At 47.9% G+C, this 26,938-nt stretch overlaps 2 protein-coding genes across 3 annotated transcripts in view; both read right to left on the bottom strand.

The window, feature by feature from the left end:
- Nucleotides 1-4,569, bottom strand: part of LOC103666155 (oxysterol binding protein) — a 31,744-nt gene extending 27,175 nt beyond the window's left edge. The window contains exon 1 of the mRNA XM_008694182.2: nt 4,214-4,569. Coding sequence (XP_008692404.2) covers nt 4,214-4,569 — 356 coding nt within the window. The remainder of the gene's footprint in view (nt 1-4,213) is intronic.
- A 17,235-nt stretch (nt 4,570-21,804) lies between these two features.
- Nucleotides 21,805-26,938, bottom strand: part of PATL1 (PAT1 homolog 1, processing body mRNA decay factor) — a 29,730-nt gene continuing 24,596 nt past the window's right edge. For both annotated transcript variants that reach the window (XM_040639140.1, XM_040639141.1), the window contains 4 exons: nt 26,194-26,349; nt 24,025-24,116; nt 23,774-23,923; nt 21,805-23,463 (listed from right to left, as the gene is read on the bottom strand). In XM_040639140.1, the coding sequence (XP_040495074.1) occupies nt 23,442-23,463; nt 23,774-23,923; nt 24,025-24,116; nt 26,194-26,349 (420 nt within the window). In that variant the 3' untranslated portion in view covers nt 21,805-23,441. The remainder of the gene's footprint in view (nt 23,464-23,773; nt 23,924-24,024; nt 24,117-26,193; nt 26,350-26,938) is intronic.

Consider the following 26,938-nt stretch of genomic DNA (forward strand, 5'->3'; position numbering starts at 1 on the left):
TGTATACAATTGTGTAACTACCCCCACAATCAAGATGTAAAACATGTCCATCACGCCAAAAAAAGTTCCCGCATTACCCTTTTGTAGTCAGGAATTACTTCTTATTTAGCAAAGTTATAATTTTAAAATAGTGATTTATGGGGCGCCTGGGTGGCTCAGATGGTTAAGCATCTGCCTTCAGCTCAGGTCATGATCTCCAGTTCCTGGGATCGAGCCCCATGTTGGGCTCCCAGCTCAGCAGGGAGTCTGCTTCTCCCTCTCCCTCTTCCTCTGCCTCTCTCTCTCTCCCCTGCTTGTGCTCTGTCTCTCAAATGAATAAATAAAATCTTTAAAAGAATAAAACAGTAATTTAGAAACTCACACAACAAAATTCTTTGTAACAATCTCACTCCCTCAGAGAAAGAATAGCTCCGTTTCACATATACTGAACAACCCCCCTTCTTAACCTCAACTCAGCCCAAATAAGAATTGCCACACTACACTTAGAATTATATTGCATCAGTGTAAGGCACCCTGGGATGCTTAGGGTATCAAATACTGACTACAGCTCAAATGATATGAAAGCGGAATAACTAGCTTTCTGTGGGAGGAAAGAGAATCATCACAAAAGAATCACCAAGTAGTATAATCTTTTGGGAATATGCTCTTTCCAAAGATCCACTGACCTCTATTGGTAGGAACTCCTAAGCCATCCTATTAATAGCTAGGAAAGATTCAGCAAATCTGTTCTCAGAGGATTGGGTGTAAAAATTTTCCCCATCGCTACTGACAGTTCTATTAATAGTCTAACTTTTGAACTTTACATCACTACTTGGTGACAACAAGCTACTTCACAGAAAATCTGCTAGCACAATTGAGTAGACCTTGCAGAGTGAGCTAATTTCCCCACCACCCGCTGGCTTATGCCCAGAGACCTGCATGTTGAGACCACAGTTTTCCCTGACCAACTTGGAACATAAAGAGGTCAAAGTCCTTTGCCAACTGCCACACTGCAGAACGGAGCCATTTCCCTTTCACTGGAGCCAAGCAGCCCCACACACCCGGCACATCCAGAACTCCTGCATGCCAGAAATGACACACACCCCATCTCCAGAAACTAAGACTTGGTATGTTTGAGAAAGTCTGTTTACTGTGCTTAGGAGGACAGATTTGCTATTGTTCAGTGCATCACATGAAACTGGTTTTTCTTCCTCTGATGCACAAATGAGCAGTATGGGATGGCCAGGGGGGTCTCAAAGGACTGGGCCATTTTCCATCCCCTGCACCTGCCACACTGTAATGCGAATCCCTGTTTTTTCTATTCTTACCTCCCCTCCCCCCGCCCCCAAGCTTCAGTTACATTATGAATAATGAAGGCCGAATTTCAGACCCGCAGCTGACAGGCCAGCTCACCCTTGCTTTCTACTCCAAAGGTGCTACTTGGACTTTGTACCATGTTCCTCACAATCTGTTGGCACTTTTCACCAGCCACTTCCTAGGAATCTCTTCTGCCTCGGTCATCTTCATGAACTAAAGGAGTTTCTCAAATCACATAAAGTCTGTAGCAGTTTTAGAAATACCAAGGAACACTAAGAGTAAGGCAGGCTTGACTCAGGAGCTCTTGGGTTCAGGCAGATACACCTATGTTTATACATGATTAGTGCAGAGGCTGGAAAGATATGATTTTCAGAGTGCAAGATAAATTCTTCAGGCACTACAGTATCAATTAGGTGGTACTTTCTGTCTAGAAAGTTCCCTGAAAAGGCCAGCCAAAACAGTAACTCAATCTCTGGAAGCTAGTCCGGAAAACTAATGCTATGGCCTTGTCACCATGTGTCTGGGAAAGCTGGGGTTCTACGTATGGTTTTAAGTAATGGGACATCCACGTACCTGTGTATGTAAGGAAGAACACGACGGGTAAAAAGAGGGAAGTGGCCCGCCAAAGCCCATTAAGACGGTTCATCACAGGATGGGTCCAAGAAATACATGATCTCAGTTAAAAAGAAAACAGTATTTTGTATAAGGCGTATAGAGGAGATGACAGGTTATGAGGCATGAAAAGCGGGACGAATGACAATTTAGCTAAATAACTCTAGGGAGATGGGGACCCAAAGAACCCTGTTAAGAAGAAACTACCAATGTAGTTGGTAGGAAGTACTTCAATGTGATTTTGAAGGTAGTGCACAGATTTGATAACCCTGGTTCCTGTTGCTTGGTTGGTTTGTGGGTGGGACCATCTCCGCTGGCAAAGACAGGCCTATGCACATTCCCCAGTATGTGGTTTAGTATGCTTTGGAAGGAGTTTGATCTGCAGTCAGACAGGTACCACTAGCTCTTGTAGGAGAGAAGTTAAAAGTGGTACGAATACCTGAAGAGACAGCAACATGTAAGTTCTTAATGCCCAGCCAAATCAATATTGATTAAGACTGGTACTGATCAAAGAAATCAACTGCCTTGGAAAGTAGATCTGGTAAGAACTTGGATGAGGAAAAATGGCCACACAGTAAGGTCCTCAAATGACACACAACTTCTGAAAATGAGGACTCAATGTTAATAGTGACTTACAAGCCAAGTTAGGATACAAATCCACTGAACATTAGAATGATGGTCAGGGTAAGAGGAAAACAGGAACTTGAGTAGGGGAAAAACTGTGGAATGCACTAAAACGTTAGATTTGTGATCTCACCTTAAAACTGATCATCCTGGATGAGTACTTAGAAAGGGTTAAAATTAAAATCAATTCTGAATATAATAATGCAAATGATACACACAACTTCTCACAGTGTGGCTTAAGCAGTGAGGATATGCTAAGGCATTTTCCACTGGTAGAGACTAGATAAGAATGTGTTCTTACTTCAACAACCTCCAACTCCCACCTTCAATTTCCCCTCAAAATTCTCTAAGAGCTGATACAGTGGAGCTGATGGAAGAGATTCATTCACCCTAACTCTCCTGGTGGCAGAATGACTACCTGCAGAGGAAGAGAAGAGAGTGAGCTGTTCTTAACAGTGTTTGGGGTCTCAAATAGGATGGTCTTTATAAAAAGATTTCAATTAGAAATGCCATCATATTAAGCAAAGTCTCCCTTAAAGGAGACTTATAAATTTTGTATAAAGTACACATAGTAACTGTGATCTAGAAACTTACTTGCTATAGGCAAGCAATGATCTCTATTATCTGATTGACTCATGTAACACTAACCTGGGTTTTAGGTTATGTTGGTGTGAAGAGAACTAGTTTCAAATCCTGACTCCTTAAGACCTTGGAAAAGTTACCCAGCTAGGTCTCAGTTTCCTCGTCAGTAAGATGGGAATATCTTCTCCCAGGGTTATTGCTGGGACTCAGTGAAACTATTCCAAACTGTTCAGCACTCAGGAAATGTTTACGTCCTGTCCCCATATCCAGTATCGTATCTCTAGTAACTTGAGTAGCCAAAAGCATGCTACAGTTATGGCAAGGCTGTAAGTCACCATAAATACATATTAAACATTTCAAAACGAACACTGTGGAACAGAAATAATCATACCAAAGACATGGGTTCTTCTTTTAATAAAACTTAAACCTAACCAACCAAAGAGACCCCAGAAATACTGGACAGACCACTTAAATCATTCCCACAGGGGGAGGTGGGATCAGCATAAATAAAAGCACCGCTGGAGTGCACATCTCCATTCTGGGCTGTCCAGAAGGTGAAAGCATATGCCAAGTCTGGGAGAGATAAGGAAGACAGGGGTTAGATACCAAGGCCACCCTGTGCCTGGTGTCCTTGTGCCTGAAAGTGGAGAGAACAGCGGGTACATCAAGGGCTGCTAATAACCTTGAATTCTGTAGACTGGGCACAGACAGCTAAGACTTGGGACTTTCACAGTAAGTTCCTTGAGAGCCATGCCTGGGCTTTGCTCTTCTACATGTGCCCCTTAGCACCTGCAACAGCGCCTTCCTTGCAGAATTCATCATTGCACCTCTGTGCTGGTGGAAACACAATGGAAGAGTAGATGCTCTCCAAACAATTGGAAAGGCCAGGGATGGAGGGAAAGGTACTGCACCAAGGGCGGGTGACCCAGGTGGAGGGGTTTTAGACCCAGGGCGTTCACTTTCGTGATGGTGGGCTCGTGTCGCAGGCTGTCAAGACGAAAAGGGGCCTGAGGCGACCTTGGCTGCGGTGCCGGCTCAAGAGGGTGACGGCGCGGGGACTGTGGGCTGCGGTGGGGGACGGCGCCCCGGAAGCAGTTACCTGTAGTAGCTCAGGAGCCCGTTGCTCAGCACGAACCACCGCCGCTGGTAGCCTTTGATATAATTGGTCCATTTGAAGAGCCAGCCCTCTCGAGCCGAGCCCGAACCCCCGGCGCCCGAGCCACCGGAGCCCCCCGCCGGCGGCGGGGCCAGGCCCGCAAGCCGCTCCCCGGCGCCGGGGCCCGGGCCGCCCGCCGCCGCCGCTGCCACCGTGCCCAGCGCGGCCCCGGAGCCTGGCCCCGAGTCTCCGCGGCCGCCGCCGCCTCCCACCATAGGGGGACCGGTGCCGCCGCCGCCCGGAGCTGCGATGGCCGCCGGGCCCGGCCCCACCACCCCTCTCAGCTCCGTCGCCGCCATGAGCCGCCGCCGCCCCGAGACACAGGACCGGAACCGCCTACGAGCGCCGCCGTCGCCACCCGGAGCGCCCCACACGGCTAGCGCATCAGCCGCGGCCGCGCAGCGTCCCCGCCCCGCCAGGCCCGCCGCGGGAGGAGGGCTCGGCCGCCGGGAAGGAGGCAGTCGATTGGTGCCGCTGAGCGTCACTTGCGGAGGACCCTTAGGACATTGGCATTTCTCTCGGGCCTGTCATCCCACACCGCCCAGTGAGAGGCCGGGGTGGGACGCGTCTTCCAGGCGCGCCGCTGATTGGTTCAGATGAAGGCCAATCAGACTCAGGCACAAGCCCATTGGTGTTTTCCCGAAGTCTCCGGCGCTCAGGGAGGACTAGAGAATGCAGAGTGCCCGGCCAATTCGAACACCGATTGGCCAGGGTTTCCGCCACTCATTTCAGTTTATGACCCCGTCACTGCCACGTCACCCCCTCCCATCACTCTTCTCTTCGGCCCTGTTCCGCCCTTACGGATTGGTGGTTGGGGTCAGCTGCTCAGCCTTTGCTACCATTTGCTGAACGAGATGAGGGAAAAGGGAAGGAGTCTCGTTTTCACATTCTCACTTTCCTATTTTATTGGTTCGCGTGCATGTCACATGTTGGAAGACAGACGGAGTGGGGATTAGAGATGATTGGTTCCGGATATTGTCTGTGACAGCTGACGCTTGGCGGTGCTGACCAATAACAGAGACCTATTGAGAGAGGGGCTGACTGGAGGCAACCAATAAAATCCGGGAAGCCCGCCTGGGGGCGTGCCTGTTTGCTTCCAGCTTTTCGGGGTAGGCGAGGAGAGTCCTCTTCCTAGAAGCGTTTTTTCACGTAGGCTCGGTGTTGGAGTCCCTCTTCCTGAGTTAAAAACCTCCGTAGTTTCCTGTTGGGAAGAGTGCCTCTCAGCAGTTAGCCACTGCGTGTGAGAAGCCCCCTTTTAGGGCCTCCTCCTAGCAGCTGGCTCTGAGCTGGAGGCTCGTATTGCTGCGGAGTCCACAAATAGCTTCCCCACTTCCTTCCTGGATCCAAGATCCTCCTAATTCCCTTTCCCGGTTTGCTCATCATCGCACCACACCCCTTAACTCTTGATTCCAGACTGTCTATGCTCTTGTTAGAGTAGGCAGCTAGTTAGATCTTAACAGAATACCCGGAGTCCAGAAAAGGGGAAATCGCGGCCAGCGCAGTTGTAAGAAAGTCAGAGGCCTGTCCTGGCAGCACTCCCAAAACAAAGCCACGGGAAACCGGATCAAACCAGACTGGCCCAAACTGGCTGACAAAGAAGGCTGGAAACCCCCGACGGAAAAGGCAGAAAAGGCGGGAAACCCTGCTTTCAAGGAATCCCGGCCTCAGGTAATAAATATTCCACCCCCCAGTTAACAACTGTCAGTAAAAGAGAGAAACCCAAGCCCCCAGTGTGCAGCTCTCCCTCGAGCCGGCCTGCTCTCACATCTGCACACCGTACTTGCTCTTTAATAAACTTTCCTGCCCGCACCGCTCATCCACTGTATCTGGCCTGTCCTTTCTTGCGATGCGACCAAGAGCGTCCAGGGACATCCTTGGAATGGGCTGGGCGGAGGCCACAGGTCCTGGGTTTCCCCGGTCCACAGGCAGCACCTTTCTGGGGAACCAGCCAGGAGGAGGTAACAAGGTGTTGAGCGACCCTCTCCACCACTGGTGAGTCTCCAACTCTCTACTGTCTTTGTGCTGGAGAGTTGCTTAGTCAAGTCACCGTTCCTCCTTTGCTCTACTCTCTCTTTCTGGTCTACCTGGGAACCAGACGATCTGGTAGCATTTATGAGAGACTGATTTTCAGCTCCGAAGAATAAAGGGATACTTGCTCCTTCCAGCCAAAAGGCACTCTTAGGTGACTTAAAGTTTTATGGAAGTGTCGGAGATTATTTCTCAGGACGTGCAGCAGTCCCACGGGGCTTTGCATCTCACTGATAATTAAAACTTTGGCTCATCTGGGTATGCACACATAGGTCTGATCCTCCAGTGCGGCGAGCCCCTCTGGTAGTCTTAGACTTCTGGCAGGAGAAATCGAGACATGTAAGAGAGTGCTCCATGGTCATTCATGCAAGTGACACAGCAGCACACCAAGATCCTCTCCACTGGTCGCAAGGTGACTGTCTGAGATTCCCAGGCTGACTCTGTCTGCAGGAATCTGCCTGTTGGTCATGGGACACTGACCCACCTTGTCTGCCTTCAGCTGCTTCCTCTCCTACCTACTTCTGCACTCTCCTCTGTTGGTGGGGCACGGAGGCCTGCGAGATGTCCTGTCCCCTATCGCAGAAATCCTACACGACTGCCAACTCAGACTGTGATCACCATAAAATAGCCATAAACCCTGGCAAAGGACCCCACTTCTTGAGATCTCTCCCTGTGGGTATGCCTTATCCACCACTTAATTAAATGTGACTCAACCCAGATAATTCAGGGATGCAAAGAGAACTGTAAAATAGAGGTTAGTTTCACCAGAACTGACCACAAAGTGGGGAGAGATCAACAGATCAGACAAGAAATATTTAGACCATCAAAGGGACCCCTGTCCCTGGTGGCTATTGTTTGCCACCAACTGTTACGATGCTTCTCAGAACAAGGGAAGTGGCATATTCAGAGATCTTGAAATCAAGATGATGCCCGTTCTGGAGGGACCCATCCTGGGACATCAGGGTTAATTACTGGGCATCATTTCTATTGGGTCTTTAGGAAGGCCATCACTCCTGGGACAGCAGGTGCCGGATAAAGGCCTGTACCAGGACCGCTGGGTCATCACATGGCATGCTGGCCACAGCTGTGATTACAGGGGTGAATGGACAGCAGGGTGGGGACCCTGACAGTCCACTCGTCATTGGAACTCTCTAGAAGAGTACCCATGAGATCCTATCAGATTTCGGAGAGAGCTAATTCTCCTCAGGGAAATAGGACTCCAGGCTTCTGGTAATGGGAACCCTGGTTTAGTTGCTCCTTTTCTTGTTACAGGAGTCAACTCTCTCCCTAAAGACAATGGGAAATTCCACCTCCATCCCCAAAGACTCCCCTCTGGGATGTATTTTGAGACACTGTGATCAGCTCATTAGAAAGCCTAAGTAGGAAAATGCTTATTTTCTTTTGTAACATTGCTTGGCCAACATATAAGCTAGAGGGGAGGTCTTGTCAGAAAGTGATAGTCTTAACTATAAAACTAAGTCGATCTCTTCCGTATGAGACAAGAAAAGTGGGTAGAGATCCCTTCCAACCAGGCCTTTATGGCCCTCAGGGATACCCCAACAAATATAAAACATGAACATCAGGAGGGGCTATTTAGATGTTGGCCCCAAGAAAGAAATTCTTGCAGTAGCTCCCCTCAGAAACACCCCAACACCGTTGGCTCCAGCCTAAGCAACCAATCCCCCACCCTAGCAACCAATCTACCCTCCTGGACCAGACTCAGGCCAAAAGAAAAAGTTCCTCTGCCCCCTCCAGGAGGTGGTGGGTGGACCTCAGGGGACCACAAAGACTCTATGTCCCCTTTTTGATGTCAGATCTCAGGCAGTGCTGTGAGTGCTAAGCCAGATTTCTGAGGATCCTAGCAAATTTACTGAGGAATTCGGGAGCCTGACTCCAGTCTTTTGATCTAACCTGGAAGGACCTTCTGGTCATTCTGTCCCATTGCTGCCATCTGGAGGAGCGATTCTGCATCTGGGCAGAAGAGGAAAGCTTCATGCTACCCAACCTAACAGATATCCTGGTTGGAATGACTGTCGTACCTCAGATAGACCCTGATTGGAATTATCAGCCTGGGCAGCAGGGACTAACCTTCAGGGACCACATGGTACTATGCCTTCTGGAGAGCATGAAGAGATGTATCATTGGGACACCTGGGTGGCTCCGTCGTTAAGCATCTGCCTTCGGCTCAGGGTGTGATCCCGGCGTTCTGGGATTGAGCCCCACATCAGGCTCCTCCGCTGGAAGCCTGCTTCTTCCTCTCCCACTCCCCCTGCTTGTGTTCCCTCTCTTGCTGGCTGTCTCTATCTCTGTCAAATAAATAAATAAATAAAAATCTTAAAAAAAAAAAAAGATGTATCATCAAGCTCATCGACTATAAGGTGAGGGAGATGGCCCAAGGACCTGATGACAACCCTGCTCTTTTTCAGTCCCGTCCAGCAGAAGCGCCACAAAAGTTCTCCAGTGTAGATCCAGATACCCCAGAGGGACAGCTGGTCCTGGGGACTCATTTTATAAGCCAGGCAGGTCCAGATATTTGTCGGAATTCCAAAAGATCGCTTTAGGGCTCCAAACTCCCAATACAGGCAGCTTTACTCCTTCACAGGCGAATCCGCCAACAAAGGTCTCAATATACAAAAAGGGAAATAAACTGGACTCAGCAGAAAGACTACCAACTCCATCCTGAGGGACGGTGGACATAAGACCAAAAGGTGATGCTTCCCCAGGCATCCCAATGGAAAGTCATCAAGGGACCACATGACTTTTCTCATTTGGGAAGAGCTGCATTAACCTCCTCAGTTAATAGAGTCTTGTCAGGAATTATCCCATCACCGGTGATCAAGGGAGTCGCCAGGGCCCGTGACCTATGTCACAAGAACACCGTTGGGGGTGGACTTAGACCACCTCCACTTCTCTAGCCCATCCAAAGACAAGGCACATACCCTGGAGAGGACTGGAAGATAGACTTCACTCAGATGCCCTCGTCTCAGGGATATAAATACCTCCCGGTCGGTCTTTGTGGACACCTTCACTGGTCGGATAGAGGCTCATCCTGCTAGAACGGAAAAAGCTCAAGAAGTAGTGAAAGCTCTACTAAAGGAAATTATCCTGCGCTTTGGGCTTCCAAAGTCTTGGCAGCGTGATAATAGCCCATCGTTTATTGCAAGGGTGACTCAACAAGTGTCTTCTGCCTTGGGAATTCATGACCGCCTTCATGCTGCCCGGAGCCCCCAGTCCTTGGGAAAGGTCAAGAGGGCTAATTAAATCTTGGCCAAGCTTTGTCAGGAAACCTCAGAATCCTGGATAAAACTCATGCCCATAGCCCTCTTGAGAACGAGAATGGCCCCCAAAAGGAATCTCCAACTCAGCCCCTTTGAAAGGCTATATAAGAGCCCTTTCTTAACAGCAGCTGTGCTGTTTGATTGAGAAGCTCACAAATTTATAAAACATTTAATCAGTCTAAGAGAGGTACAACAGGTATGTCATAGACTATGACAATACAAATTTCACCTGTACCCAAGAAAGAGCCTGTCCCTGCCCAGATCAAGCTAGGGGATGTGGTTTTATTAAAGACCTGGAAGGAGGATTTACCTTCAGACCAATTAGACCCCAAATGGCAGAGACCCTACCAGGTTCTTCTTTTTATTTCGTTTAGTTTCATTTCGTTTCGTTTCGTTTCGTTTCATTTCGTTTCATTTCGTTTCATTTCATTTCATTTCATTTCATTTATTTGACAGAGAGAGAGAGACAGCAAGAGAGGGAACACAAGGAAGGGGAGTGGGAGAGGGAGAAGCAGGCTTCCAACCGAGCAGGGAGCCCGATGTGGAGCTCAATCCCAGGACCCCGGGATCATGACCTGAGCTGAAGGCAGACGCTTAACGACTGAGCCATCCAGGTGTCTCCCTACCAGGTTCTTCTTAGTACCCCAGCAACAGCTAAGCTCTAAGGTATAACTAGCTGGGTTCATTTGTCTAGAATAAGACTAGTGGCCCCAGACTACCCACAGTTGAAGACTGAGACATTCCATCCTATTCCTGTGAGCGAGTGGAAAATCTACACTACGTCTTCAAAAGGTAAGTGATTGACAGCCTACTATGAATATTTGCTTCGTACTTTTAGCTATTGCCTGGATTTTTCAAAATGTTGTTAATTTGAGTTTTATTGCTTTTGTAGTTTTTCCCCCTTGTATTTAATATATACATTTGTTTCAGCTTTATGGTTGTGTGAAAGCTATAACATTAGGAGTTCTGGATATCCTTTATACTGCTTCTCCTTCTTGCAAACCTCTGTCTGCTTGGACCTCTGAATTGTTTTTCTTTCTCTCCTGAAGCCACCCCCCTCCTTCAAACAAAACAAAACAAAAAACATCTTTCCTATTGGGTCTAACCCTCAGACATGGCCCTAAAAGTCTTATTTTTTCTCATTCTCATTACTGCTCTAACCTGGGCAGATCCATGGAGGAGTACCAACATAATCTCCCAGGGAAGTAACTTTTCCAGCTGCTGGATTTGTCATTTACATCCCCTGAAAGACCTTTCTTACCCTCTCTTTTATCCTTCTCATTTTCCTAATATAACTCTCCATCCAAAAAACAAAAACAAAAACAAAAACAAACAAAACAAAAACCCTACCAGGCCAAGTTTCCCTTCCCTAGAAGGGATTCTTACTGGCCCTAATTGGATCTGTGTTGACCTATCCCTTCCCACCACCCCGCTTATTCCTAAGATCCACTTCCAGATAACTCCAATAATTCAACCCTTAAAAACAGACCTAAAAAATGGGTCCGCTAACAGATAACATCACCTCCGGGGGCAGTCTTTGGACTTCATTTTGCCGACGACCCTTGGACCATCAGATGATTTTCCAATGTCTCCATTCAGTATTGCAGGCATGGAACGCGGCATGCCCGGTTAGAAATGATGAATGACACAGATTGCAATGCCACTCACGGGCTATGTGCCAATTCTACCCTTTCAAGTAAAACCCCAATACATCCATGTTTTGGATCATGGCCTAGCTGGACACCAGTCAACATTACTGTGTCATTTCTCCCTTTACAACCACTTTCTAGTTCCCCAGGATATAGGGGGGTGGGCCTTGATTCCCCGAATGCACACAATAGCTCTTCCCTGAGGACCCAAGAGCTCCAGGAGCTACGAACAGCAAGTTATCCCATAACCTTATGTGCCTCTCCCATTTATCTCCTTATCAGTGTACATCCTTGTGAAATCTACAGGGGCCCATCTTTACTCAGCCCATATTGGCCCTAGAAGTTCAATGCACTGATAACCTCAAACATTGGGGCAGTTGCACCCTAGAATCCATGTGTATAATTCTGCCCACCCCACACCAGACCGGAGGAGCGATAGGCCTTCTGTTGGCTGGAAGTGCATTCTTTCTGTGGGGATTTGCATAACATGACACGGCCCTGCGAAATCTGACCGCAGCATTAGACGAACTAGTTTTCCCCACTGTATCGCATTTCTCAGATCTCTCCCAAGTCATATCTGTCTTTGGCCAATGTGCTTATAGACAACGGGTCGGCTTTAGATTATTTATTGGCTGAACAAGGTGGAGTATGTGGTGTCATGAACGGTACATGCTGCACCTACATCAACAGCACTGGACGGGGGTGGAAGAAAACCTCCCCAAATTCTATGCCCCTGCCTAATGGCTACATGAAATGGCCAAAGGGGCCGGTACTGCTAATAATATTTGGGATGCTGTACATAAGACCTTTCCATCTATAACCTGGTTCTTGCCCTTTTTAGGACCACTAGTGGCTATATTGTTACTTTTGCTTTCCGGACCTCGTTTGTTTCATTTTCTTGTCAAATTTGTCTCTTCCAGACTCCCCCCAATTTCGTTTTCGAATGATGGTGCACCAGGGATTCCAACCCACCCCCTGTGAAGATGAAACCTATCAACACCCTCTTCACCAAGCCCGTGACTGCCTTCTACCCCCCACTGTCCATCCAGGTGTCCTAAAATTTAGAGACCATGGACTTCTGGAACCCTCGGGCAGGGTCGACGTCCCAGACCAGCATGACGCACCATCACCCATTTTCCCTTCAAAGATTTTAACGGGCCCAGAGTCCTCGAGGGGAGACACGTTAGAGTAGGAGCTAGCTAGGTTCTTAGAATACCTGGAGACCAGAAAAGGGGAAGTCGTGGCCAGTTCTGTTAGAAGAAGATCAGAGGCCTGTCCTGGCAGCACTCCCAAACCCTCAAGAAACCAGATCCACCCAAGCTGGGTGACCAAGAAGGCCGAAACTCTTGACCAAATAAGGAAGAAAAGATATGAAATCCTGCTTCCACGACATCTCTGCATCCAGTAACATTCCTCCCCGTGGCTAACCGTGGTCAGTAAAAGGTAGAAACCCAAAGCCCCAGCCTGCAGAGCGGACTTGCACTGTGATGAACTTTCCTGCTTTCACGGCTCCTCCGCTGTGTCTGGTCTGTCCTTGAATTCTTTCTTGTGACGAGACCAAGAGCCTCCAGGGACATCCCTGGGTTGGGCTGGGCAGAGGCCTCAGGGCCCGGGTTTCCCGAATCCACCTGCAACATCCTTCATTCTGTCCCACGAGTTACTGACTCCGCTGTGAGGAGAAAATCGGCTCGAGAGGCCCTGCCTTTATGTGTCTTTATGTGTCCTTTATGTGTCCTTCTACAGGTGGGTGTCTCCTCCAGACCTAAGGGCCCTTGTTGGCTTTAGCATCATTGCCTTGGTTACACGTTTGGGAAAGTCACCGAGTCAGTAGCTCCTTGAACAAGGAGATGTTGTGAACTACTGTTACAAACGGAGCTTTGGGGAATCTGGCACCTGCTACGTTTTGCTAGTTTAAACCCGCAACAGAAATAGCTGTTAAGACGCCAGTAAAACAAATTGCTTTTCCTTGGCATTGTGCTCTCTGGTATCGAGAAAGTAAAGAATACACTTTTTCAGAAAATGTTGATATGAAAGAGAAATATTTTTTGAATTCTGGAGAAGATACACTTTGAAAATCTGCAGTTAAATGTAGGTTATTTTTTATTTTTTTGAGATTTCATTTATTTATTTGACAGAGAGAGAGCACAACCAGGGGTAGGGGGAGAAGGAGAAGCAGGCTCACCACTGAGCAGGGAGCCTGATGTGGGGCTCGATCCCAGGACCCTGGGATTATGACCTGAGCCGAAGGCAGATGCTTAACCAACTGAGCCACCTCGGCACCCTAATTGTGGTTTTTAAAAAAACTGAATTAAAGTGAATCCCTTTATCCTTGTGTCCTGCCCTTGCTCCTTACTGGTTCTGTGACTTTGGGAAAGTCACTCAAGCACTCTGAGCCTCAGTTTTTACTTCTGTTAAATGGGAATAAAACCTTACCGGGATGCTGTTGTGATTAAATGCACTTGAACATGTTTGCTAAAACTAAACGGCTACAAAAATGTCACTTGGGTTTCCAAGCACATCCCTCAGATTACTTGTCAATCACAAAGGAGAATTAGATACTTTTACAGGAGCGAAATCTGGCTGTCCCCTCCTTAACCCAGCTATCCAATTTAGCATCATTCACCCTGGGACAATCAGTATTTTTGTGAGGTCCCTGGTGTGCTGCAGCATGAAGTATACAGCATTGCCTAATGAAGCTTTCTTGCCATAAATGCTGAATCCTGAACGCAATCAAGCCTTCCAATCTAACCTCTGGTTTATAGGAGCTGGAGGAACCGGTTAAACAACACCCCCAAGGAAGACCATCAGATAAATCAAGAATGTGAGGCATTCTATAAGACAACTGGTTTTCTAGAAGACAAGACCTTAAGATGAAGGGAAATTGATGTCATAAAAAAGGGCCAGGGGGTGATGGTCCTAAATTAAAAAAAACTTAAAAGACACACCTACACATGTGATTGATTAGATGCTGATTCTGAAAAACAAAACAGCTTTTTAGACATTTTGGGGATAACTGGGGAAATTTGAAAATGGATTGGTATTAGATGATATTAGGCAGTTATTACATCTGTTCAGTGTGATATTGGTGTGATGGCTATGAAGGAAAAACCCCTTTCATATTTGGAGAAATGATTGGGAGTGAAGAGTCATAATGTCTGTAACTTCCTTTGAAAAGGTTCAGGAAAGGAAAGAAAGATTAAAAGAAAGAGCGGGCCAAGAAAAAGTAATACATACTTTGAAATTCACACACACACACACACACATATTTGTATCTATGTATCTATTCTGTGTATCTGTGTATCTCTATGTATAGCAACAGAGCCCAATGTTCATAGTTGGATGTTGGTGAGAAGTATATGGGTGTTTATGGCACTGTTCTTTCTACTTTTGTTGTATATCTGAAAAGAAAATTCTCCTTCATGTTTTCAAAGGCTGGGTTGAGTCGTCATCTGCCTCCAGAGTACAGCCCAGATTTCTCAGCCTGGCAAGTCAGGTCCTTGACAATCCGGAGTCACTTCTTTCCCAGGCAGTCTTTCACTCTCCTGTCTTGATGTATTCCGTGCTCCAATTAAACTGGTCCACGCGTCTGTTTCCACGTTTGCCCTGCACTTGCCCACGTGGGTCACGTGGGTGCCTTCATGTATGCCTCCCCTTCTTTCAACGCCCGGTGTAAAGTCTCCCCGCACAGCGTCTCCTCTGATTCCCTGCCTAGAAGTAATGCTCCCTCCTCAGGACTCACAGAATTGGCTGTGGCATTTGTTGCCTCGCCTCAAGTCATTTGTGTGCCCGACACTGGACAGCAACTCAGGGTGAGCTCCTCCAGCCCGTGATCCGTATCTGTCGTCTTCCACTCCCTCGTGACCATTAGCACACAACCTAGCCTATTCACCCACGTAACAGATATTTATTGAGCCTCTACTAGAACATCTCCAGGCTTGAGCCAAGTGCTGGGGGCAGGGTAGTGAACGTACAGGTAGGAGGGCTCTAGTCCCTCATGGGACATAGAGAATCTTGGGAACACACAGGTGTTAAACAAGACACAGAAATATATACATATAGTGTTTTCATAGAGAAAATATGTAATCCTACACATGCATACAGTCACATGGACGGCAGCCAAGGTGCTGTCAAAGAACAGGTGTAGCCGTTTCAAACAGGGATGAACTCTCTCTAAGATGCGGGGACTGGGGAGGGGTGAGAGAAGGAAAGAATGAATAGAGGTAGTCATTTTTTTAAAGACTTTAAGTAATCTCTGCATACAACGTGGGTCTCAAACTCACGACCCTGAGATCAAGAGTCGTCTGCTCCTCTGTCTGAGCCACCGACTGGCCCCAGAGATAGTCACTCTCGTGTGAGGCCTGAGGAGGAGAGGAGAGGCAGTAACTGAGGTGGAGGTCTGAAGGGGGGGGGGGCGCATGCAAAGACCCCTGCCAGGCCTCCGAGGGCTTTGGGTTCTAGTCCAAGTATAATGGAAGCGATTAGGGATTAAAGTGACCTTGTCACTGTGGAGTCCCAGGAGGGGAGAAGAGCCAGCAGTTGGGGAGCGCTTGCAGCTTTCTAGAAGCGATGCTGGAGCCGGGAGTGAATGTGGCGGCAAGTGGACAGGTTCCAGAGGCTCAGCGTGAGTCGGCGCAGGAAACCGGGCCAGAGGGAGAAGCGGACCTGAGATGCACCCGGCTGTGCCGAGAGCTGGAGCGGGATTGCCCGTACCAGGCTTCCGCCCTTGAGACAAGGTGGCGGGGCCCTCGCACCACCGCGCTGGTCCATCATTGCTTGCAGGCCGCGTCCAAGACGGCGGCCCAGGCCCAGCCATTTCCTCGGGGCGAGGGCGATTCCTGGAGGGAGACAGGCTCCGCCGCGAGCCCGGAGCCCCTGACATCGTCAGCCGCTGGGTTGGCGTACCTGCTCCTGCAGGGGCATTTCCAGAGCACCCACTGCAACACGAAACCATTTCCCCCCGTAGGTCGGGCTTACCTACGTGGTCCCCTTAACCTGCAGGAAAGGAAAGGCAGGCTGGACACCTGACAGATACTGCGCTTGGTGGGAAGCCTGTTGCTCTGATTGCCATAGAGTCACAGGGGTGAGCGCCAGTCGTGCACGCTTTGCCCAGACAATTCTTAAAGCCCACTGGTGTCGGGGGCTGCGTTGAGCGTGGAAAAGAATGGTTCTCTCTGCGGTTACCAAGGAGTGGTCTGCCTGGTGCCCCTCGCCTGCTGTCTCACTTTCCCTGGAGCACGGACTTCATCCGAGCCCATTGTTCTTCCGCTTTAGGGCCGGTTTGTGCAGCAGGCTGATGAAATTCACCAAAACGAGACAGACACAAAAGTGAAGTGGGAACTGCCGGGATATCAGAACAGGCTCTTCGACAGAACCTCCAGGGACGTCGTTCAACCCTCTGCTCTGGGGTTACCAGGGGGAATGGTGGCTCCTAGCAAGACCACATTCTGTATCTATTTTGTAGGCAACCCCACAGGACCTGCCTACTGCCTGGGAGAATCTCTAACACCCTAGCAGGAGGCAGCACGGGCTCACTGAGGCTTTATAGCGTAGTGATGAGTTATTCTGCCTCAGGACCCTGATCACTGGGTCCCTATTCTGCTTGTGCGAAGCGAATGGGATCTTGGGTGATACTTAACCTTTCACCAGTTTTCTTATGACCATATGAATTGCACCTGTTTCTCAAGGTTTCGGGGGAAGGATGAAATGAAAATGCATGAATGAAATCTGCCTGTCATATAGTAAATGATTGGTAAATGCTAACTGGAATTATTAATTATGCAAGACTATCTTTGAAGCACAGCAGAGCTAACCCAAGTGGGATAGAAGACTTTCCTTGGGAGAATTAGATTAGGCATGCCACTGAGAAGCCTAGAAGCACTGGGACTTTATATGATGCAGGAGTGTGTTCATAAAGTGAAGCTTTATTAAAGTGAATCAGCTTTTACTGTGTTAAGCACACTCACAAATATAATTGCATTTATTCTTTGTCACAATCCCAGTTGTTTTACTCCCCCTTTTACAGGTGGGGAAACAGACTTAAACAAGTAGGTCACTTGTAAGGGCAAAACCCTGAATAGGCCCACAGCTTAGGCAGGCTGTCCTTTGTACCTCAGGTGCCATAAAGTATCTTCTTTTCTTAATAACATAAACAATTTGAACAGTTACAGCAGATGTCATCAACACAACGACATGGCATCTGGTTCCATTTTGATAACAGAAAATAAACATAGTTTCTGCTATTTTTTTTTTTAAAAGATTTTATTTATTTATTTGACAGAGAGAGAGACAGCCAGCGAGAGAGGGAACACAAGCAGGGGGAGTGGGAGAGGAAGAAGCAGGCTCATAGCGGAGGAGCCTGATGTGGGACTCGATCCCGGAACGCCGGGATCACGCCCTGAGCCGAAGGCAGGCGCTTAACCGCTGTGCCACCCAGGCGCCCCCAGTTTCTGCTATTTTTAAAAAGTATCACCAGCCTGTCCCTGCTGCTGTTACTCCCAGGAAAGATACCATTTTTGCCATCCCTCAAATTTATAATAAATTTTTAAAAGATTATTCAAAACTGCTTTTTCCCCCAGTAACACTTAACTCTAATATGAAACGACTGAAAAATCCTGCTCATCAAAGCCTCTCCTGACCCCTCAAGTACCCGCCCTCCCATCACTGGACTCCCTTACCCTTCGTTGTCTGAGCACCCGTCACTACCTGTAAGTGTCCTCCTGAGACCTCGGGCCCTCCGTTTGTCTTTGTCACCACTGTGCCTGCAGCATCGCAAGTGCTGGCCTGACGTGTATTACCGAATCCTTCTTGACCTCGGGGTTATCGTGATAAAGCCAGTGACGACGTAGTTCGGCACGGGCATCGCACAGGCAGGCCGACTTATCACACTGCAGGACCATACAGACGCCAGCCGCTGTAACTCTGATCCTTATACAGTGCAGTTGGCCCCGACCGTGACGACCTCGATTGCCCCCTTTTTTGACGTTACTGAGAGGCAACTGTTTGATGAGCCTACTGAGAAGGAAGGCGTTAACATCCCATCGGAAGCCTTTGCAGATGTGTCCTTAAACACCCATAGCTTTGCAACTGCTCCTGTGTAAAGCACGGACCACGCACAGGAGCCTCCTAGTGGCCACAACACTAGACGTGCAGCTGAAAACGGAAGGTTTAGGTCCCAGTGTCGGCCCTTGCGCGGCACGGTCCTCTGAGCCACGTGCACAGTTCTGGCACTGTCGCCTTAGAGTGGCCCATCCTACTCCAGAAGGTTGTAGGGGACTGACGAGATGAGTGTGAGCGTTCTTTGTACAAAAGAGCCGTACGGTGATCTTGTGGGTTTACCTTTGTGCGCTGTTGGACGGACAATGACGAAAAGTATCTGAAGATCGAATACCCCCCCCCCGGCCAATAAATAAAATCTTTAAAAAAAGGGGGAGGACGCCTGGGTGACTCAGTTGGTTAAGCGTCTGCCTTTGCCTCAGGTCATGATCCCAGGGTCCTGAGATCAAGTCCCGCATCTGGCTCCCTGCTCAGTGGAGAGCCTGCTTCTCCCTCTCCCTTTGCCTGTCCCCCTGGCTTGTGCTCACTCTCTCTCAAATAAATAAATAAAATCTTTAAACAATATATCCAATCCTATTAATAAGGGAGCAGTTAAATAAATTATGGCACAATGGCACGCAGTGGAACACTACACAATCCTTAAAGAGATAGGGTGGCTCAGGGCACCTGGCGGGCTCAGTTGATGGAGCATGGGACTCTTGATCTCAGAGTTGTGAGTTCGAGCCCCATGTTGGGTGTAAAGATTACTTAAAAAAGTAAAATCTTAGAAAAACAAAACAGGGGAGCTCTTACAGAGTCACATGGAAAGATGTCCATGATGTATTATGGGAAAAAAGGTAACAATATCTAGAATGCTAACACGTATGTATATGCATAGAGAAATCACTTGAAGGACGATATACGTTTTGGGGAGGGGGGAGCGAAATCTGACACTTCCCCTATGTGTTATATGTGGGTTTCTGCTTCCTTAGATTGACTTAACATCTAAGTAATTTAAGACAGTGTATTCGCAACCGGCCAAGTACACATCACTGATTACCTAGCTCCCTTCTAGAAGTTTCCCAGCCCTCAGGTCTGAGTGAGGTCATACTGCCTCGGAGAAAGAACTTGGCTAAGGTGGGAGCTTGCAGAGCCACAGTCACAGAATAATAAAGGCAAGCGCCTTGGAACAGCCTTCTGTGCAACATTCGCAAAACAAAAAGCAGAGGCTGTTACCAGACCTGCAAACGATTCCCAGCTGTGCTTCTGCAGGAAGTAGGAAAAAGGTCAAAACAATGTTATCAGGTGATTTTAAGATGCTGATTCCTCAGACTGAAGACTTGCTTCCTAAACACCCTCACAGTAGTTTCTCAAAGGTCACGACATTAATATACTTAAGACATGGCTGGGCAAAGAGGAGAAGCAGAAGTCGCCTCCAGCTCCCCGCTTTCACTTCTCACACAGTGGACTTCCCTGCCCTCCACAAGCAGATGGTAGATGGCATCCAGGTCTCTGCATCAAATTCAGAAAGTCAGGTCTTGGCCTTCCTAATGAGGGACAGGCCAACTTCGGTCAAGCCCGCTGGCTGACACTTAATCTTTCTGGAGAGGGAGCTGGGATCCTTCCTAATTCAGGTCAGTTTGGAAAATGCAACTTAGAGTAAATAGGAAGCTTACTATTTGCTACAGCTTGGACTTACCAAAGCCGTTCTTTGACCTCTCCATCGGTATGCCGTCTCAGTGACGGGGTTACGGACACCGGACCACGGTTCTCGGGGTAACTGTCTTGCTCTCACGTGACTTTCTCCGACCCCTAGCACGCTCACCTGCTGCAAAGTCAAAGGCTTTGGCTCTGAAGTCAAGCACAACTAGATCAGACGCTTTTGTCTTTATTTTCTCACTAGAAATAGAAGGCTACTCCTATTTTTAGTTCTTAGAGAGGAATCACCCTTTTGGTTTTAACAGCAATACAGGGTCACTGAAGACATTGGAAAATATGGGAAAAGGAACACCCCCCCCCCGATCCCTTGCAACCTTCCCCTTAAAGGCCACCACTGCAACTTTGTCACCTTTTCCCCATTTTTTCCCCCTCCATACAGATTAAGTCACATACATACTTACACAGAACCTAGCCTACACTTAACATTGTATTCTTGGTATTTTCCCACGTTAACTGAACCCTTCAAAAGCAATTTTTCCTTAAAAATATTTCTCCCAAGAATATAAGCAATGCGTTTTCTCTATGGAAAATTTGGGAAACACTGAAAAGCAAAAATTAGTTTTCCGTATTCCCACCACCTGGAGACAGATATCAGGAACCATCAGGAACATACCCTCCCCTCCCGATGTACTTTTTTCATTATATATGTATCATGCCTTTGGGATTTTCACTTAAATTTCTAAAACCCCATCAGTCAGAGGCTGTGAAGGTCTGAAGGTCTTCACATTGCCAAAGCACTTGTAAATGTAATTTCTCCTACCAGTATGAGTGGCAGTCTCAAATTTTCGCTAGCATTATTTTTAAAGATTTTGTTAATTTGGTAAGTTGAAAAGGTATCTTATTTCTCTATTTATCTATAAATATTCTCTATTTTTCTATCACCCTCTCTATTGAGGGTGAAATTTTTAATATTACTCAATTGCACTTTCCTTTATAAAAATTATTATTCACAAGTCTGTTACCTACTACTTAATAGGGTCTTCTTTTTCTTAGAGGATTATAGTCGCTGAATTTTAAAAAAAAAATGAGAGAGAGTGAGCAGGGGGAGGGGTAGAGGGAGAGAGAGAATGTGAAGCAGGCTCTGACGTGGGGCTCAAACTCACAACCAGGAGATCATGACCTGAACCGAAACCAGAAGTTGGGACGCCCAACCAACCGCTCCACCCAGGTGCCCCTGGAAAGGAGCTTTTAGTACTAGTTTCCATTGGAATCCACTGACAAATGGGACGATTCCGTTTCTGTTTTTCGGCCAGAAACCGCTTGATCCTGAAAGTCTCATGAGAAGATCCAGTGAGGAAGAGTCAAGAGCACACACCACAATGGCGCAGTGAGGGGAGAGAGCTCAGCCTCTTGTCTGGAGCGTGTTAAGGTAAAAATAACACCCATGTCTGAAATAACACAAATTTCCCACAAGGAATTATCAACACTTCCCCATCTCCTGTGAGATGGACTGTGCGACGTGAGGCGGAGCTGGCCACACCGGCGGCTTAGGCCAAACCAGGCTCTATGAAGCCTCTTAAGGTCCCACGTGCCTGGAGGGGGGCTGGATGCAGACGAACTCCACAGTGCGTCCACCACCATCTACAATCTTGTCTTGTAGTTGAAGGGGGGCTGGGGGAGCACCGAAAGCACCTAGGGTTTTCAAGGAAAATTACCATGTGAACATATGGTCTTTAATCTGTCTCCCTTACAACAGGACAAAAGTAAAATTCTCACCGATCCCCAACACCAAGGCGTTCGCCAGTCCATCAAAACAGCATAGAAACACATTTGCGATCATGTTCAGACAAACAACAAGAAGTAGAAATGCAGGCACGCAATTTTTCAAGTATACAATTTGTTTTTATTTACAATACCCTATAAAAATGTAAATTTAGAAACTTTAATTTTTATTAATTAGAACCAAACAAAAAAAGATAAAGCACAGAAAGGAAGAAATAATAGTCAAGTATTCACTTGATCAGTTGTGAGGAGAAGGGAGGAAAGGCGCATGGTGGAAACAGTCAGTAGGGAAGGGCAGAGGGAAGCTAGGTCATGTCACCGGGAACAGCTGGCGGGGCCGGGGCTCCAGAATGGGGGGAGACAGAGATGGAGAGCAAGGACAGCCGGTTATAATGGAGGACTTGACTGTTGTACAAGATATGTCTGTGCAAAATGTTGATTCTCCTTAAGTATCATAACCTGTCCCCTCACTAACATTCGAAAGGGTGAGAAGAGCAAAAAGTGTATCACGACAGTCATGTGAGATTGACGCTGATTTAATTTTCTGGAGGGCTGTAATCTCTAGAGATCAAAACCCTCATCCTGCTTGGCTGCCGCACGGGAGGGGGACGGGTGGAAAGGACCACAGTAGGCTGTCCCTGCCGGGATCGAGAGCCAGGCCCCTGGCTGCCTGGGAGTGGGACCTGGAGACGAAGGGGAAGGACAGCACTTCAGCCCGTGGTGTGCAGGTGCCTGCAGAGTAAGCAGAACTGAGCTTCCGTGGTTACCTCTGGGGGCTGCTACCCATGACACCAAATAAAAATGGGGAAGAGGGAAGTAAAAGCATGGCTTTATTGAAGTTGTCTAGGAAGACAGAGCGAGTGTGCAAACGCTACGCTGTGGAAGCAGGCTCCAAGTCCGGTTCATCTGGGGCAACCTTGCACGCCCTTGCGGGGACAGGCTCAGGTACACTGTAACTGTAGCAGGAAAAGGGCTTAACCGTGTGCTGTTCCACCGAGGTGGACAGATACAAAGGAAATACGGTGGGGAGGAGAAACAGGACTTCTCAGCCTAGAGCTGGGTGTCAGCCAATTAAGAGTTCTGATTTTATTAACGTGCTGCATACCCTGTATTTATATTAAACCAAATCAAATTAATTACAAGATGGACTAGAAACAGATTAAAAATACATCAGCTGGTTTGTTTTTAGAGGAGGGACATGTCAACTACGTAGTTTTCAATCTAAAACTCGTTCTTTAAGGATCCTCTGGAGACCACATGAACGTATGCAGAGGGGGTGTGTGCATATATATCTATATATATATTGGTTTCTACTTAATTGGTTTTCCTATAGTCATATTAATATGGGGCAATGAAAGAAGACTTTAGTGGGATGAGGGAAGGAATCCTTTGGCAGGCTACAAGCTACTCTGAACTGGAGTCGTGGTGGTGGGTAAGGGGAGAGATTATATTTGTGTCTCTAGGGCAAAGAAAATGCAAAATGGAGAAGAACTGAGGAAAAGCAGGACATGCAGAATTTAACACAGAAGGTAAGAAGAAACCAGCAGAAGTTATCACCCAGCCAAATTTCACAGAGCAGTGGGGAAATACCTGGCATTTAGAGCCGACCCCCGTGACAGGAATCGGTCCCACAAGACGCTTTGGGGAATAAGCTACCTTCCCTCCCTCATTAAACATACTCCATTGTGACGGCGGCAGTGCAGGCGGCAGCCAAAGGAGGTACAGGACACTTGTGGAGATCTCCTATCGGATCCCCTGAACTAGCCTACGGGTGTAAAGAGAGAGAGAAAGGAAACTTGTGTAAATGAGTTAAAACAGAAGGCAATCTTCTGCACGAACGTTACGCCCTTGTTAGAATTCCTTAACAAAGCACCCACCGTCTCTCTACCCTTCCTCACTGAACTGAGGGTGCTTCTGTACCCCACTCGGCATCTTGTGTCTAGTAGACACTCATGTATTTGATACGAGTCTTTAATGTCTTTCACTAAACTCAGTTTTATGCCCCTGATCCCCTCATCGTAACTTCTAAAGTGCCAACGTTAGTAAGATGCGGAACTCTCCTGTTTCAGACTTACTGCAGCTTTGTCTCCAGCAAGTTCAGTTTTTGTCGGTCAACATAGCGAGAAAAGAGGGACACCAGGTTTGTGGGTATAGAGATTGGCTTGGCCAGGGCTGCTTGGGGGATCCGGAGAAGTTCTCGGGTTGCCATGAACATCACCTCCGTCCTAAAAGAAAAACCGTTAACACAACAGATAAGAACAGTAAGAGCAAAAGAATAAACGGTGACCTAAAAGAACAAGAAAGAAGCCGCGCAGCCCGGACTGACCACTGGTTGTTCTGTGTTGGTTCCGTAGCAGGGTCTGAACTCTGTAGGTCTTCCCCACGGCTCAGGACGACAAGGAGCAGTGACAGGCCAAACTACAAGAGGAGACAGAGGCAATCCCACTCAGCTCTCCACTCCATCCTCCAGCGCCGAGGGGACCCCGGCACTAGACGGGGAGCAGGCTAGATGACAACGGCCCAGCTGCGGTGCTCGGACAGCCGGGAGCTGGGAGGCTGTGTCTTTCTCCCGGCTTTACTTCAGAGCGGCGACAGCATCACCAACGCAAAGGGGGTGTCCCGGGGCCAAGCATCCTCTCTGCTCCCCCACCCCAAAGGGAGATGAAAAGATAATTTTCCCCTGCCACAGATAATGGGGATTTAGTTTTTCTTGTATTTACTAAAGCAGAAATGGATTAAAAAAGAAAGTCAAAGACAAACTTTGATACAGAAAATTAAAGTTCACAGAAAAAGTAAGAGAAAACATTAAACAGATCGATATTTTGAATCAAGAAAAAAGATGTGAAGACCGGTGGGAAAATGTACAAAGAAAGGTCACTGAAATGATCAGGATATGAAGAGACTTCTTTGACTCTCCTGAAAAAGTTTCCTTAACAAAGCATATGCCCCTAGTGGACATATGAAGGTTTAGACAAGATGTTCGAAGCAGAGAAGGGGTACACAGATATACTCACATACGTATCTAGGACTATTAAAATTTAAGCAACCTGCTTTCGAGCTGAAAGATTTGTTTCATTTAGTGGGCTGTACCAGCAGGAAACACATTGGCTAAACGTGACTAGAATAAAATAGGGACAAGTGGCCCAAGATTAAATATATGAATCACAGCGACAGTGGATCTGAAGGGAATCCATGTTTCTGAATTCTGAACCCTCGTGTCACTGTCAGAAAAACAGCACTGGGCTACACATACACTCTCTCATCTGACCTCGTGATTTTCTCTTGCCTTTATCAACATTAAACTCAGAGAGCAAGTGACATGGAGGGCCCAGAGCCTGTCGCTCCAGAACCCCCATCTCTGTCACCTCTCGACCGCCCGAGTCCTGCTTTGGCAGGTTTTCTGGAGCCAGGGGAAAGAGGCCTTGACGCTCCCTTTCTCACTGTGCTCACACACGTCCCCACTGAGGAAGGGCATTACCTGAACTCTCACAGCGGTGGGCTCATCTGAATAACAGGACAGCTCTGAAATCGCCCACTGTCACCTCCCCTTACAGGTCAGGAGACTAGCTCAGCAAAGGGAAACAACGTGCTCAGCATCACAAACCTAGAGACTGGCAGGCAAGGAATGGAAAGCTGCTCTGAAAGCTCACGTTCTCTCTTCTACGTTACGCGTCCCGAGTCTCTGGATCGTCAACCCGATGTAGATGGAACATGGAATGGGATGTTCTCCTATTTAGTCTTACGAGCGAGGGTGCGGATGACATTTTCTTCCTCCTGTCAGAACTCAGACTTCATCTGAGGTTACAATGGTGTGAACTAAAAGATGTTTTCCAGCCTTCTCTGCAGTTACCGTGGCATGTGAGGAAAACCGAGCCACTGAGATTAAGTAGAAGTTGTTGGTTACAACTTCTGGAAAAGGACCCAACAAGGCAGACAACAAATCCGCAGCTCTTGGCCCCTCCACTCCTGATGCAGAGTGGAGCCTGAGAGGTCAGGAGTGGGGCAGCCACCCCCAAGGCTGCAGAGAAGGCAAACCGAAGGAGCCTATTATCCCTGACGACATGCGAACACTATGCCAGAGCGATTCCATGTGAGATACAGCAACTCCCATTTTGTCGAAACCACTTATTTCTAGCCTCTGACACTAGGAGCTTAACGTACTTCCTGGCTGGAAGAGGTCTTTTTAAAAAAAGATTGATTTATTTTAGAGAGAGAGAAAGAGAGGCCTCGAGTGGGCGCACGCACGCACGGGGAGGAAGGGGGGGGAGAAACAAGCAGACTCCGCACTGAGAGCAGAGCCTGAGGTGGAGCTCGATCTCGTGACCCTGAGATCACGACCTGAGCCAAAACCAAGAGTCAGACGCGTAACCCCCGAGCCACCCAGGCGCCCCTGAGAGAAGCCTTTCTCACAAGTTGCCACAGCAGCCAATCTCTGTATCTGTAACTCAGATCTAGAAGGCTGGCCAAGCTCAGGGACCTGCGAGGGCGTGAGCACCTTGTTCTGGAGCACAGCGGCGAGGTGAGGGTTGGGGGGCGCTGGTGCAGCTGCGCTCTGAGGTAGGTTCATGAGCTGTTGCAGAAGGCTGGTGACGGTCACTGACGGAAGGTGATAGAGGAGCAGAGAGAAGGGACTCAGTAAGCATGGCAGCACCTACAAAGAAATAAAGAAAACATGACATCCTGGCAACTGTGACGTCAGTCGGCCTGCGTCGTGGGCTCAGCTGCATGCTCAAACGGCCTCAGGCAAGACTGAACACAAAAGGGCTGACAAGTCTGGCAGGCCCTATCAGAGTCTCAACAATGGCTTCTGAGGTGTCTGCTGAGGACTTTTAAAACTCAATCTGCAGCGGAAGCATGACTTGTGTGAACCAAGGGTGTAAAATCACTTCTCGAACAGCAAATAAAACATCAGTACTTGAATTCACCCCACAAATATTTCAGGGCCTACAGTGTGTCGGGCGCTGTGGGCTACAATGACTTGGTGAACAGGACAGACCTGCGGGGAGCTGAAGTTGAGTCAGGAGTCATGCGTAAACTGGCGATTGCAATATACCGTGAGAAGGACTCTGAGGTAAATCCTGAGCGCTGTGGAACTACACAGAAGTATTTTTAGACATAACTGGATCTTGTCTGATCTTCATACAAGCTGAATGAGGAAGTGGAGAAATGGTAGATTTTACAGATGATTAGACAAGCAGCGAGCAGAAGCTCAGTGTTCAGAGCTCCATAGCTCGTGGTAA

Source organism: Ursus maritimus, unplaced genomic scaffold (genome assembly GCF_017311325.1).
Source record: "Ursus maritimus isolate PB19 unplaced genomic scaffold, ASM1731132v1 scaffold_23, whole genome shotgun sequence".
Taxonomy (NCBI): domain Eukaryota; kingdom Metazoa; phylum Chordata; class Mammalia; order Carnivora; family Ursidae; genus Ursus; species Ursus maritimus.